This window comes from Anser anser (genome assembly GCF_964211835.1).
Source record: "Anser anser genome assembly, chromosome: 1".
Classification (NCBI taxonomy): Eukaryota; Metazoa; Chordata; class Aves; order Anseriformes; family Anatidae; genus Anser; species Anser anser.
Genome location: NC_139720.1, coordinates 135481186 through 135497313, shown reverse-complemented (window position 1 = coordinate 135497313; position 16128 = coordinate 135481186). Strand labels below are relative to the sequence as shown.

The following is a 16128-nucleotide window of genomic DNA, read 5'->3' as shown; positions in this document are numbered from 1 at the left end:
ATACTGGCTTGATACATTACTGTAAGCAGTTAAAATATTTCAGTTTTTCTGTGTCCATCAATTTGTGATTACAAGGAATGACAAGAAGGTCTGAAATAATTAAAGCAAAAATGTGTTTCTTTTGTGTTATCCTTCCAAGAGTACATCTCACTGGTTGGTGAAAGCATTCAACTTTAACTCTATGACCCTTTGCACACTGGTCCCCTGCCTCCTCAGAAAAGCATACTGACTTGTTACAGTGGGTGGTGAGACTGAGTAACACTTTAAACTTTTTCTTTTAGTTTATGTATAAACATTGCAAAACCCTGCAAACAGTGGAAGACTTCATATAAAATGAAGGTTTTCCCCTGTTTTTCTTTTGGTCAGCCAGAATCTTTATAACACTATTAAACTGGAACATTTAAATATAGTTCCAGTCTATAAAAAAGGTACCTGCAGGGGAAAAAAATCTGTGGGGAAATATATATATGTATATATATATCATTTTTATATATATTTATTATATATAATAATAACTAAATAGATATACACTAAGAAAAAAAAACATTTTCATAGTCACTTTTCAAATCATGAATGTGTTTATATTAATCTAGATAGAGCAGCACTTACCTTGATGTTGCTAGAAATGCTCAAATGATGACTGCTACTCAGAGAATTACCTGAAATTCATCTTTTTAAACCTTTTTTTTTTTTTTTTAACAGCAACTTTTACTTTTTTGCTTCATTTGGCAATATAGTTTACGATTTAAAAAAATATTTTATGAGAGCATACTTGACTAGTTCAATCAGCTGGGTTAATCCATCAAGCCTGGAAGAGGTAGATCACATTGCACTTGGGTAACAGGAACTTTCATTCAAAATTGCTAAACTCTAGTTTTAACAGTCACATTTCTAAGAATGTGCCCCTGACTACTGAATTAGTTACCTAATCTTGTCAAGAGTTTTACATTGTCAGATGATTTCAGGTGCTAAAGAAGTAATTCACATGAGAGCAGAACAAGCTATTAAGAGCTGTTATGATTATAAGACATAACCGTAGTGCTACCGTGCAGTCTCTCTATGAAAGGAGTATATCGAATGTTAGAAACTCAATTAATGTACATATAACTTCTGTTGATACTGTAACTTATATACTTGTCGCTTCTCATGTTTGAAGCAGAAGATGTGGTGGCATGACAGTCTAAAAACAATGGGATATGGATGTGATTTCTCAGCTGCATTTGTGCAAATCCAATTTTGTGACCTAACAATAGATTTTAAATAGCAGAAAAAAATAAGATTTTAAATCAACAAATAAATAAATAAATATCAAAGATTATAATTCTGATGTACACAAAAAATGTGTTGGTACCAACAGAAATAATATTTATCCATCGTTGATGGGAACTAGAGTTTTACTAAAGCAGAAAATCACTGTGGTAACACACTAGCTGACACAGTTTTTGGACAACTAACAAGAGAGGCCAGAGACCAAAATAACCAGGGAATAATGTGCATGAAGCTGAAAGATGTAGGTGACACAATGTAGTGATGTGTACATTGGCATCAACAATGTAAACAATCATTATAAGTTAAATTGAGTTTAAACAAAACTCCTTTCTTGTGTAAGCACTGAACTCTGATTTACTTAGCATGCGTCAGCTCCAGGGTCATTCCCATGAGTACTAATGTACCTCTGGTGCTTCCTACCAGCAGATCACCTTTAAGTTTCTTGTACTACTGGGAACACGCTGGAGATAAAGAAGGGTGGCATGGAGGCACAAAAAGAACAGATCTGCATGTCTGAATTAAAAAAAAAAAAAAAGAGCAAACAAAACCAAAACTAAACAAAAATACAAACATAAAGGAGTCACTTTGCTCAACAACTACACTGGTGAAGATAAATCTTGATGTATTGTATAATACTGTACAAACACTGTGAATATGAAAGAAGTCAGTTCTGTTCTAGGTGAAAATTGAGGTCATATACTACTTACTTCCTATGATTACCTCTGTACACCTTCCAACATGTATTTTTCACAAACTAACAATATGTAAAGTTACTCATTAAAATGTTACCTTGAAGGTTAGACATATTAACAGTTTATAACTGCTTACTTCATTCATGTTACCTGGAAAAACTTCTAAACTGCTAGGAGGAAACTGGTGTTTTATTCAAGGTTTACCCGAGTAGTCACTGACTCATTAACCTCTCTGTTTCAGTAAGTTAAATTATCCCATATTCTGCTTACTTAAACTAGAGTGACTTTTTAAAGAATCTGTAACCTACGTAACATCTTACATCACACTTTGCAGTTTACAGATGTGCTTCTGGTCAGTCAAAACCTAAGCAGTTCATTTACAACGTACACTGTTTCAGTGTATTAATGTTCTAACCTGCAAACCAAACACTTAGTGAAGTAAAGAAAGCTAAAGTTCTCTATAACTTGCATAAGTAGAGAGACTCATTGTAAAATAAATTCTCATTTATATTACATTGCCTAATATTTATAGAGAACTCTAATTACATGTGGATATAATTTCTGTTAAAAGGTAGCCCAGTCTTTCAAGACAGAGTACTTAAAATGTATGTTTATTGCCATAAAAGAAGGAGAGATAAGAGAAAGTCTATTCTTATCAGCGTGATTTGGAATTCTAAGAGGAAGAAAATGTTAAATTCTAAATGGTGTCCATAATGCTAAATAAATTTTATAATTTTGAACTCTGAGTGTGTCTCATTTACTACATTAGATGTTTCATTTAATTCTGGCTTACAAAATATGATTCATATTTCTAGAATTCATCTCAGGTTTTGGCTGTAATAGCTCACGCAAGAACACCAAGTTCATATTTGAATATGTTATTTTTTTCTGAAGATTGCTGAAGATTATTTCTTCCATGTTTATAACACTGCATCTGAATTTAAATGCAAAAAATAATTCTGGGACGTTGGGGCTTTGCATTTTACTGTTGTTTGGTTGGATGGTTGGCTTTGGTTTTGGTTTTGTCTTGTGATTTTTTGTTTTTGTTGGTTGATTGGTTGGTTTGGGGGATGTGGAGGTGGGGGAAGAAGGGAGGCTAGATTTGTGGCTTTCTTTCCAGAATTCTCACTCCTATTTTTCCAGATTTTGTTTCTACTGTTACACAAGTTAAACTGGGGCTCAGCATATTCAAGTGTCCCCAAGAGACAGACAATTCAGGTCATGCCACAGCAAAACAATAGTTTTGCTAGGGGAACAAGATGTTCCCCTTCTGTGTTTTTGTCTGTTACTTAACTTTGAAAAAGATGCTACCACAATATTGGTAGCTAGGTTGTAAATATATAGAGCATACCCATTAAGACTAAGAATTTGAACAATAAAGAATTAAGCAATTTCCAGACCGAGTGAGTCAGGTTGTTCTAACCATCCTTCTTCTTTTGCCCAATCATCTCATTCTTGTGTATTTCTACTTTTTTTTTTTTTTTTTTTTTTCCAGTTAAATAATTCTTTAAGTAGTTTGGGATTTTTGAAAACTCAACTATTTTTTTTTTTTAACTTAAATATATTATATAAAAAACACCATCCTACACATTGCTCAAAGCATGAGTTCTGGGCTGGAGGGGCAGCAGGTTTTAGTATTTCTGTGTGGTACAATGCAGAATTTATCACAATATAGGAGCACTGCCTTGCAATTTCAAAATTTGCAATTTCCTTTAACTTTAAGAGTGTCTTCTCTCAGCACTGTGGTGATGCATTAGGGGGAATGAGAGATGCTGAGTTGGGCAGGGTCAGGATCCCCCCAAACCCTAAAGTGTTGTACAAGGACTTAAACGTGGCACAGCAGCACTCCATTGTGCATAGTGCCCATATACTGTGTAAAAAGGAAAAGCTAAACCTCTTCTATTTTATTGTCCCAAAGGATCCTATCCAGGAGATATATACTCAAAGGGAAAATATGTCTTTCTAAACAATATCTGCAACCCATATTATGACTGTATACATGCTTAGGGGTCTAGAAATCCCAGTAAGAATACCAGCAGTACTTTTATTCAAAGGAATCCAAAAAGGAATAATAAAGAAGTTGGAAAGTCCTGTGTCCAGTTGTCTGTTATTTTGCCATAGCGCTACTTGAACACAGAGAAAAATTTGTGGTACTTTTTCACAGAGCAGCTCTGCAGTCCTCCAAAAGAGAGAACAGCATTTCTTATGTATTTTGGAGATACAAATAAATATTACTCAAAGCACAGTTCCAAAGGCTTATGCTTTAGTCAGATGCAATAAGAAAAGATAGAAATGAAGATATTTGTCTCTCTCAGCCAGTTATAATTATTTATAAATCACCATGTCTCAGCTACTGCAATTAAAGTCTTCCTTTTCTGCCTGGGATGCCTGCTTTCTGGTTATAACTTAAGACTAGAAGTTTCAGTATCTCAGTTATAGCCAATAGACAACCAGACTTCAATCTATAAAGTATTATCTCCACAAAGATGGGGAAATCTTGTCATTGTGGTGCCTGATAATATTTAGTTTTAAAACTTGAATAATGGAGTGCCATCTGTTATTAAACACAGATCTTTTCAAAGACTTTCAATAACTTATAAGATGATCACAGATTAATTATTAATTATAATTAATCAATAATTATAATAAATGTATATATAATATATATGTGTCATATATTTAATTATATATAATTAATGATTATATTATACCCTGTAGTAAAAGAAGCAAATATAATTTATATTCTATTATGTTGACAAAAAAATCATAACTATATATGTATTTCTGGAGGCCAAACACCTTGTGCCAGTGAAGAACAGTCAGGTAAAGCAATTGGTCCCTAATAATTTAAATTTCCCCTCATCTATGAAGATGCATTTTCAAAATACCGGTTTCTTAAACATGTGCAAACACTATTAACAATTTGTTCTCTGGTTTTCTGTTACAGATAAATTCCCAGGACCTCAAGCTGAAATTTGTCTGGCTAATATTGTACGGTGATCATCTACACAGATTTTCTATCTGCTGTTGTTAATGACACAATATAGACTGAAAGGAAAACTACTAAATATACCTAAATTATAGAACTAACATTTATGATAATAATAATAATAGCTGGGTACATTCAGGTGCAATTTTTCCAAAGGAAAAATACATATATAGGGGCTTCAGTAACTCATTATGATGTCTGACCAATGCAGTGTGTATTCCCCTGTCACAGGATGTCATAATAGCAATAGAATTAACAAGTCCTGTCATTTTTGTCATGTTTGTATGTGTACTTCTATGTACAAACTCACAAATGAAAAAGGTTTGAAACAAACTTACATAAAAAAACATGTATTTCATAAAGAATCACAGAGTCATAGAGTCATAGAATCATAGAATGGTTCGGGTTGGAAGAGACCTTAAATACGATGTAGTTCCAACCCCTGTGGCACAGGCAGGGATGCCACCCTGGCATCAGGTTGCTCAAGGTCTCATCTAACCTGGCCTTGAACACCTTCAGGGATGAGGCATCTACAACATCTCTGGGGACCTGTTCCAGTGCCTCACCACTCTCTGAGTGAGAATTCCCTCCTAAAGAAGATAAACCTGTGCTAGAAGAACAGGATACAAATACTGCCAATCTCAAAATGATATTTGGCAATAATTATACAACTTTCTTTTCTTTTCTTTTCTTTTCTTTTCTTTTCTTTTCTTTTCTTTTCTTTTCTTTTCTTTTCTTTTCTTTTCTTTTCTTTTCTTTTCTTTTCTTTTCTTTTCTTTTCTTTTCTTTTCTTTTCTTTTCTTTTCTTTTCTTTTCTTTTCTTTTCTTTTCTTTTCTTTTCTTTTCTTTTCTTTTCTTTTCTTTTCTTTTCTTTTCTTTTCTTTTCTTTTCTTTTCTTTTCTTTTCTTTTCTTTTCTTTTCTTTTCTTTTCTTTTCTTTTCTTTTCTTTTCTTTTCTTTTCTTTTCTTTTCTTTTCTTTTCTTTTCTTTTCTTTTCTTTTCTTTTCTTTTCTTTTCTTTTCTTTTCTTTTCTTTTCTTTTCTTTTCTTTTCTTTTCTTTTCTTTTCTTTTCTTTTCTTTTCTTTTCTTTTCTTTTCTTTTCTTTTCTTTTCTTTTCTTTTCTTTTCTTTTCTTTTCTTTTCTTTTCTTTTCTTCTTTTTTCTTTATGAATAAACATGCTTGTCTTCCATATACTTATGGAAACATATTTTCTTGTTGTTTTTACTTTATATATATATATATATATTTCCTTATAAAATAGCAATTCATAAAAGAAAATATTGCAAACTTCTATTTCCTTTAGATGGGTATGTAAAACCTGGACAATCAAACATCTTGAGCAACATCCGTATCCTTCAATAATTTTAGTTTAAAAAAAAAAAAAAAAGATAAACTTTAAATAGAGTGTTTCAATAAACTTTTTTGGTGATAGATAGCTATCACCAAGATCCTTGGGCATACACTTTTATTTATCAATCAATCAAACAAACAAACAAAAACAACAACAATTGTTTTGTTGAAGCTTATATACATGTACATAAAAAACCTGTCAATTGTCTTTTTTTTTTTTTCCCTCCTTTTTTTTTTTTTTTTTTTTCCCTTCTTTTGGGTGTGTTTCTGAGTACCATGACTGCAGGTATAAGCACAACAAAATATACTTTTATCTTCCTTGCTTTATGTATAAATCTGCCTCTAACTTTGAAAAAAAAAAAAGTTCTTTTGTATTTGAACAAGAGTCAAATTCAGGAACAAAAATAATCTCAGTGCTGTGATGAGATAGAACATTGCTTAATAACTCAGCAAAAGAAGATTCTTCTGTTCCAAAATAGTATATAACAAGAACATAGATCAGCTTTGCTATCAAGAATAGATTTAAAATCTTTGTAAATCAAAAATGCACAAATAAATTGCTCCCTAAAATGCTGGAAATATAAGCATACAAGCAACAAAAAAATAGATCTAAAGTCTGCTATGATGAGCAAAATTTTAGCTTAGTTTTCTATGGAAAAGAAATAAAGAAATGAAGCCTCATTAAATAAAGCTTCATTTGGAGAAAACCTGCTTTTATATTGTTGTTTATCCAGGAGATGGAATCATGAAGAAAGCAGACAAGATTTTTCATCTCCTGTCATGTGGTATACCACATTGATACCAATGCTGTTCTAGCTACAAGTGCAGAGCACAGCACTGTATGGGCTGCTGCAGGGAAAGTTAACTCCATCCCAGCCACACCCAGTACATCATGTATCTAAGGATATTCTGTTATTCCTGATAATGCTGAAAAAAGGAAAAAGACAGTTTGAACGGAGAAGTATTAATTAAATGTTTGAAAGACAGAAGTGTTAATTCATTTTAACAGTATAATTCATGTTTATAATGTTCCTTCTATTTAGGAAGATAATTCTACATCACGCCTTGAAACCCCTTGACTCCATTTTACCTGTAACACAAATGTCATCAGTGTATAAAGCCTCTTTTTTTTTTTTTCTGTATTAGCTGCCCTAAAACAAACAAGTATGCCTACAAAAATTACAAATACAGATAAATAGTAACATCCTTCTTCCTAGTATTAGCAACCGTTTTGAAACAGATAAATATTCATTCTTGATTAATTTTCTCCTTTTTATGAGGAATTGAGGATATCTCAACAATAAATAGATACATTTTCCTAAAAGTTGTTGAATACTGAACAAAGAGCATATATGATATGATAAATTGAAGAGAAACCAGCACTAACTTCATTACAAAAGTCCAGTAATTTTTGTTTAAGGTGAAAACAGCCAAGAAGACAGCTTGGTCTGACGTAGCTTGGTTCCCAGAAAATACAAAACAAAATTCAGAATGAATATAATGCAGTCAAACTATCCACTAGCAAGAATGTTCTGTTTATAAATAAATAAATAAATAAATAAATAAATAAATAAATAAATAATGGTTCGAGGATTTATGATTGATCAGTAGATCTAATAAACAATCAAATATCTCTATCTGACTGGCTATTTAATGGAAATACCATCTAAGTACTTCAATATATATATATGGTGATGAAGAAAAGTGCCACTTACCTAAAACCCCCAGCCTGTAATTGAGGGTGACAACAATGACATTTCCATAACTTGCAAGAATGCTCCCATCAATCATGTTGCCAGTACCCTCCATGTAAGATCCACCATGGATATAGACCATAACTGGTTTCTTGCTGTTCTGATCATGAATGTCTGAAAAAATTCAAGTAAGGAAAACATAATAAAGTAATAAAAAATAATGAAATACAGCATTAGCAATTTATAAAACTGCTAAAACTATTCTTAGCTGTTTCTCATGTTTTCCATGTCACTATCACCACTTAAAACAGCTACCTTACACAGTTCCTATAAGCCTAATGTTTATATTTTGAATATTTCTCTTTGTTACTTCAAATACTATTTTTCAGAATGCCCTTAGAAGTCTTTAATATTACAAGAAATTAATTCAAATGTAAATGCTTAAACGCTTAAACAGAAAAAAAAAAAAAAGGCGGAATAATCTTGTAATTTTTTAAAGTATTCCAAGTCAAATATGTTCCAATTTAGAAATACTGATACATAAATAATGACAAAATTACAAAAATGATCCATACTTTCCTATTCCTCACTGAGATACATTTGTTGAAATTATATTTCCAATAGTTCAGTATCAGATAATATCAAAAAATCAAATTTTTCTAATGAAAGTAAACATGGCAAACTATTCATTCTTTTTAAATAGCCCAGGAGTTAAAAAACACAGAGTATTTAACTGAGTTTATAGCCCAGATTTATTTTTTTTTGTTGTATGTAAATCAATCACTGTCTTCTATGTCGTGGTTTACCACATTGTAGCAGCTAAGCATTAAAGAAAATTATGAAATTTATGACCCTGAATTATATAGCTAATCTTTTGTACACACAGAAAACCTATTTATTACTGTGATACAGATAAACCGATGGATCTCTCTAAAATAAGTTAAATGAAATTGATAGCAATATTTTTATACTTCAGAGTGAGTCATAAAGATGCACTAACCAATGATTTGGAATGTATTTAGGACTATATTCATATCTCTTCCTCTAATAATAAAAAATGTAGGCTCCTGATTCCAGAGATCAGACTAACTAAATTAAGAACTTGTGCTCTACAGAAACTGTGGAAACAGGGTCTAAGGTCCCTTAAAAAACAGAAGGCATTTCATCAAGCAGCTGTTAGAATTAACTGTACACCTTTACAAATAATTTATCATATCTGCATGTGGAGTAGTGGCACTTCTTTCAGTCATATCAGTCATATAGTACAACACGTTAGGGAAATCAGTGTCTCTGGTCATTCAGTCAGGATTAAACAAACAAACAAACAAAAACTCAATTCCCTTCTGGGTAGGATAGGTATAGGTTGAGCAGTGAAAAAATGAAGTGGAGGAAGAAAAAGCTGAGCTAAACACACAGATGTAAGGAATGTAGCTTTGAAAGCCTTCTATTTTATTCAATTTTATTTTCACTTATTTCACTTATTTTCATTTTCACTTTATTTTCACTTGCTATTTATCTTTATCTTAAAAATTAGCTGCAGAAATTGTTATAGCAAATAATGATACTGTCATTTATAAAAAAGCATATATTGAAAAGAAATAGGAAGAAAGTCAGAGAATAATGGAGTAACTTTGCTCTGTTCTGCAGAGCATTTTTATATTATAAGAAAGAATGTAATTCAGCAATGAAGATTGTACAGTAGAGCGTAACAGGTGTGAATTGAAGACCAGAGATTTTTATTATGGTATTTTATATATGGATAGAATAGCTAGAATTGAGCTGAACTGCCAAGAAAAAAAGGAGATTAAAAAATAACCTCAACACAATATGTGTGGTTCTAAGGGGAACCAAGAGGGTAAACGTTCCAAATGTATTTGAACTGATGTCAAATTGAAGAAAAATATAAAGGCACTTTGGAATGGCCAAGCAGGAGAGGAATAATAGATGGATTACTCCGAATCCAGAACAATAAACTTCCCAAGGCTGCTATCTGCTCATTTAATTTGAAAATATTTTTTCTTAATTGGGTAAGTACAAAGAGTGAAATAAAATGACAGTGTAACTTTAATGAAAAGGAAGGGTGAGAATAGAGGAAGATTTCTTGACTTCTTTCTATTTTAGTGTATCCTGCCTTTGCTGTGCCAAGGCAAGAAAAAAGTATTTCCTTGTAAAACTTTTTTGGAGGGTACTTCATTATGAACTCTAACATTTCCTTTCAGGGAATCCAATCCAAGACTGAAAGACGTCAAAGATTATAGTTGAATTCAGTGGGAATCTGCTCATAGTTGGAATGAATGTACCTCAGAGGCTAGCTGATTATGGGGGGGGGGGAAAGCTTCTTTTACTTTTATGTCCTACAAATAAGTAAATCACATCCTGTGAGAATTAAAATAAAATAAAATAAAATAAAATAAAATAAAATAAAATAAAATAAAATAAAATAAAATATCAAAGATGAACCATGATGCAACAGCATCCAATGTACAGTATGTGCACGGGAGAAATGATGGAAATGAAAGAAAGGATACATGTGAGATCTTTTCATGATTTTCAAGCACATGAATTTACAAAATGTGTAAGAGAGAAAAGAACACATGCATGTTTTCAAATTCCATTTTCTCACCTAAGAAAGAATGGTGGAGGGGGACAATGACAGCACATATTTTTAAATAATATTTATTACTCACTTCACACACATCTAGGAATAACCTTTACACTTATTTTACAGGGGAATTACAATCATATGTTAAATTGGATTTTAAAAAGAAAAACAAAGTAATTTTTAAAGAAGAAAATAAAGAAGAACACTGAAGTGTGCTTCTGCAAGTAAGTGACTAAAAATCATGTTGAAATAACAGTAATAACAATAACAATAATAATTAATATTATTAAAATAAAAAATAATTAAAAAAAAGTTTATGTTCATGCATCAGGGTTGAGTTTTGAAAAAAAACAAAAAATACCTTCATCTTCACCACGATCATTACTGGTTATATCATCTGCGCTTTTCTTTGTGTTGGCTCCTGGGTTCATATTGAGGAGGAGAATAAAGGGAAAAAAAGAGAATTCAAAAACAGCAGGTTCTCAAAAATAAAAATAATTAGAAAAATGCTAGTTAAAAAAAAAAAGAAAAATGTAACAAAAATGTCAAAATCTGTTACATTTGAAATTGAAAAACAAAAAGGATGCAAACTGCACATAAACATAAAATGTCAAGAAGAACAAATTGAAAATATTTGAAAAAATGTATTATATTCTGTGACAATGCAGTTACTTCAGTTAAAAGTGATTGCTGCAAAAAAAACACAAAATTAATGTGCTATTAAAAAAGAATAATATAAACCAAAAAAATATATATTAAAAAAATCACTAAGTATGGTTTCTACATAAGAAATGCAATTGATTTCTGTCACTTTGAAGAAATAATGGCTTCAGTCACTGTCTTCAATGGCCACATGTTATTCATGCTCATGAAGATTCATTAACAATTAGCCACAACCTGAATTTTAAACAGACGCAATTCAAGTAAAATTGGCATTGAGTCTTACACAACTTGAATGGACTAAGACAAACCATATAGAACTCCTTAAATTTTAATTTTTCTTCCCAAATGAACAAAAAAGATATTCAAAAAAGCAAACTGAAAACACAGGAAAAACACAGAGTTGAGTTAATCCCAGACATGAAATTTGTCAAAAAGTAGTCCTGGTTTATATTATACCTAATACCATACTCTTAAATTAAATGAGAAAATAACTGAAAATAGTTACTTACCATGGAAAAGAACTTGCATTTATTCATTTAAAAATTTGGTAAAGAATAAATTTTAATTTTTATTTAATGTTCTTTCACAACAAACTTTTGAGGTGTATACACGCATATAAGCATATAGCACCCCCCCCCCGCCATGTCCACATGTCTGCATTTATGGGACGAAGATAAAATAAGCATGATAGTTTTCCCTGCGCCTCTCCTTGGGCAATATATCTGTTTTCTGACTTTAAAAAATGACACTAAGCTATGTTTGCAACCCATGTCTCATTATGTTGTGCTTACTCCTGTAGCAAGTAACCTTCTGTAATGTAAAAGGTTAAATAACAGACTGAATTATGAACAAGCACAATTTGTACGTTAGTTTAGAAATGAAATATGGTTACTCAATACATAATGTTATGCCACCACTTTAACCATATGTTTTTTGATTTGTCTTTATTAGGAACTGTGTTTTCAAGATGGACTGAAAAGGAACAATATACTTGACTTTGAGTTTGTGTATGAAGTGTGAATATGTCACAGATACATTGATGCCATGATGCGATATTAAAAACCTTTAAACTCTGTATTTATAATATTAAATGTAAATAAAGTTATTTAAATTCTGTTTTACAATTCTGTACAATGGTTGGTCATTTGACACTGTGCCTTCCCTGTGTAAAGGCAAAGGGTATGTTTTGCTGATTTGAATGAACTCAGGATAAGCTCAGGCCTTTTGTACGGATATAAAAGACTCATTTAAAATTATTTATTTTAGAAAAACTTACATTTTATTGCTAAATATCTTCAGGTATTCCAGTATTAAATTTTTAAGAATTTTTAGGAATTAAGTTTTATTAACATAGGTATTATTTATTTTTCTTTTATCCATAAAGTTAATAACGTTGAACAAAAAATGTAGTGTCCTTTGGTCTTACAAGCTGTCTAATCATATTACTTGGGGTGGTGGGAAGTGGACTTTATATTTAGCTAAGTTAATAATTTTATGACTTCCTTTTACTCTTCTAGCCCTTATAGCCCTCAAAATTCAAGGTTCCAAGTAAATCTCAATCCATAATTGTAAATAAGAAAGAATGTGCTTAATGCTTGTTAAAGTACTTAAGACATGTTAGTATACATAGGTTTGGTTTATGTTCTGTTCACTGGTTTGCTTGTGTCTTCTTGATACAGCCAGCATACAAATTTTCTATAGAAATAATCTAGAACCACTGTTGTTATATATGCTAACTGAAAATTGAAATAAACCAATTGAAATTACAGTAAAAAACATTTTTATTTTGTTGATTAAAGTAAAGGATTAGTAAAGAGAGTGCTAATCAGTTGAATGTGAGAAGCAGGAGATGAAACTCCTGTACACACAAAACCTGTATCTTCAATTAAGTTGTGTGAGAAACAAAGATATGATATGATATGATATGATATGATATATGATGATATGATATGATTATGATATGATATGATATGATATGATATGATATGATATGATATGATATGATATGATATGATATGATATGATATGATATGGTTAAAAATCTCATTCTGAAGTTGCAGGTTTTCTTAGATGTATTTGTAATTCGTGTTAAATCTACTTCCAATAAGACAATATATATCGTATATATGTAATGCAGTCAGGTCTGGTATGTATGCAGTTTACCAGTGCTTGCATTTTAGCCATCCATTCTGAAGATTCTAATGACAGCAAAAAATCATCAACTGCTGTTTCAGCTGAAGCCCAGTTGTTTTTTTTTTGTTTTGTTTTTGTTTTTTCCATTTTATATGTAATTGTTCCATCTGTCACATGGTAGACCTTTTGACACCATGTAATTTTTTCATAAATCACACAGCACATTATAACATGACTTCCCAGTTTCACACAGAACATGTTCAATCTTCTGGAAAGTTCCAGCTCAGACTCGATTAATACAGGATTTAATAGTCATTCTTTCTGTGATATGTGATATTTCGTATTTATGCAGACCTTTCAATAGATCTCTAAAGCTCTTGGTTTCCTATCCCAGGAGACCTATTATAGTTTTACAATCAGCTCAAGTCAACAGTTCATTACTGTCTCAGGAGAGCAATAGGAATTCTGCATTTATCCCAAGACTGGTGGGTTAGCTTTATCTTGATTCTCACTTAGTGTACAAGTGTTAAATCCCTGGCTCACAACTATGTCCAAGACTCTCTAGCTACCTTTGTAGATGTACCAAGAAGCTCTCATTTGGCAGCTGAAGAAAGATCAAACGAGGCATGTAGGCATTTCAAATAAAGGTGGAAGAAAAAGATTATTGACAGACTATTGAAAAGATTATTGACGAAAAAGACTATTGTCTTAGAACCTGTCTGTGGATCACCTACACTAGAAAAGATATCAGAGAAAAGCAATCATCTCCTTATGTATCTGTATTTTAAAAAGCCTGTTGAATTTAATTGGAGAGAAATATATACACACAATTAAATGTCCTTCAATTCTTACTTACTAGATACTGCCAATGTGTGTTTGCGTTTATGTTTGGGCGTATATATGTGCAAAAATATATACGTAAATATACATGAAAATGCTCTTCATAGTTAATAGACATCCAGAAAAAATACAGGTTTATTCTCTGGAACCCCCTTCTCATAATGGTGCTAAAATGAAATTAAAATCTGACAATTTTACATGTAAAAAATGTGTTTGCACTAATTGTCCACATGCATAACTAGGTAATTTTATTTTCTGAGTTCAAAAGGTAAAAGAAGACAAACATATTTTGGAATTCTCATTTTCAGAAATGAGACAGAAAAGCAGAAAATATATATTAACAATAGTTTCTTCTACTGTTCTGGACAACTTTTTCTTTAGAAAATTTATCTGGTTAATGAAACAATAATTGAGGTAAGGTAATTTTTTTGTATACTTATTTTAGTAACAAAAACAAATCACAAAGTAGAACATAGTGCTTTTATAACTGATTGTCAGCCACGTTTCTTCTTGATGTAAATATTTGCAAACCTGAAGAAAACATTGCAGGCAACTCTTCTACACATGTGATTAGCTTCCATTTTAAAATACAATACATCTTTAAAATAGGAGAGTTTCTGCTTTAGTTTATGCAAATGTATGAAACAGTATGCTAAGTGAAGATTATTTGTATATCTCTAAGAAAGGTTATATTTCTTTCACAGAGTTATGTCTCTTCTGTATGAGGTTGTACAAGTGTAGGACTGAGGACGTATTAATCTTCTGTCATTTCCCAGAATAAATAATAATAATAATACCCATTCCATTTATTGTTTTTCAGATTATTGATTATTAATCTGATAGTAAAGATTCTGACTTCCCTGCAAGAATTACCTGCCAAGGGATAGAAAATTTTGGATTTGTAGTAGATTGCTTTGCCTTAGCTGGAGATAATCTGACAAATTCAAAAATCCCAGGACAGGCAGGTAAGCAGGCACACTAGCCATTACCCTTGCTTGCAGGAGTCCAAAATTTTCAAAATATATGCAAGATCTCGAAAGACTTCACAAGTGTCTTGGTACAGGGTTTTTATTAAATGCTCAAATCTTGTCCTCAGGGACAGATAGTAAACAGTTGTAGTAAACAATTTACTGCAGTAAACAGACAGTAAACAATTGTAGTAAACAGTCAAGGGACTCAGAGTTTATTCATGACATTAAAAGAAAAATAAATTAATAGCAAGTGATTTTAACATCTGTTACATGTACATCTTCTGGAAAACTTTAGGTTTAAAGCATAAGGGAGGATTAAAAGAGAGACAAGAAATAGAAGAAGCTGTGATCTCACTGATTAATAAGAATGTACTCTTTTCCTGTTTTGTGAGGAAACTTGGATTCAAGTATTGTTTTATGAACTTGTAAACATTATCACAAACTTATGTTGGATATAATGATACAAATTTTTAAGAAAAAGAAATACATTTTGGGGTAAGAATTTGCATCAATAAACTGTATTTTATTTATTTACTTATTTGGTATAGATTTTAAAAATTTTAGAACTTCTTCAAGTATTTTTTTTTAATTTCCCCTTCCAGAATTTAATCCTTTATACATTGTATGCAACTCCTACAAATAACTTCATTCAATTATTCCAAAGCAGTCATTAGCCAAAAATTAGATGTCTCCCATCTCTCCTAGTTAATAAGACTTAGATTCCTACTATTCTAGATAATTTTTAGTGTGGTAGTCAATGAAAGCTTAGAATTTCACTTAATTTTTCTGGAATTTGATTTGTTTGGTTTTGTTGTAACTCCTACATTATCACTGAATAGCAGAAGACACAAGATTACAGTGGCCATTATTTTGATACCATTAACAACAAAAACAGCAACAAAAAAAACCCTTGTATTGAAACAGTT

The 16128-nt window shown here is 31.3% G+C and overlaps 1 protein-coding gene across 16 annotated transcripts in view; it reads right to left on the bottom strand.

The window, feature by feature from the left end:
• NLGN4X (neuroligin 4 X-linked) overlaps window positions 1-16128 on the bottom strand; it is a 203171-nt gene that overhangs the window by 65373 nt on the left and 121670 nt on the right. For 14 of the 16 annotated variants that reach the window (XM_083819347.1, XM_083819348.1, XM_083819353.1 and 11 more), the window contains 2 exons: window positions 10957-11016; window positions 8015-8167 (listed from right to left, as the gene is read on the bottom strand). The exons of 1 other annotated variant lie outside the window; for it this stretch is intronic. In XM_083819347.1, the coding sequence (XP_083675473.1) occupies window positions 8015-8167; window positions 10957-11016 (213 nt within the window). The remainder of the gene's footprint in view (window positions 1-8014; window positions 8168-10956; window positions 11017-16128) is intronic. One more of the 16 variants, XM_083819350.1, reaches the window with a different exon arrangement.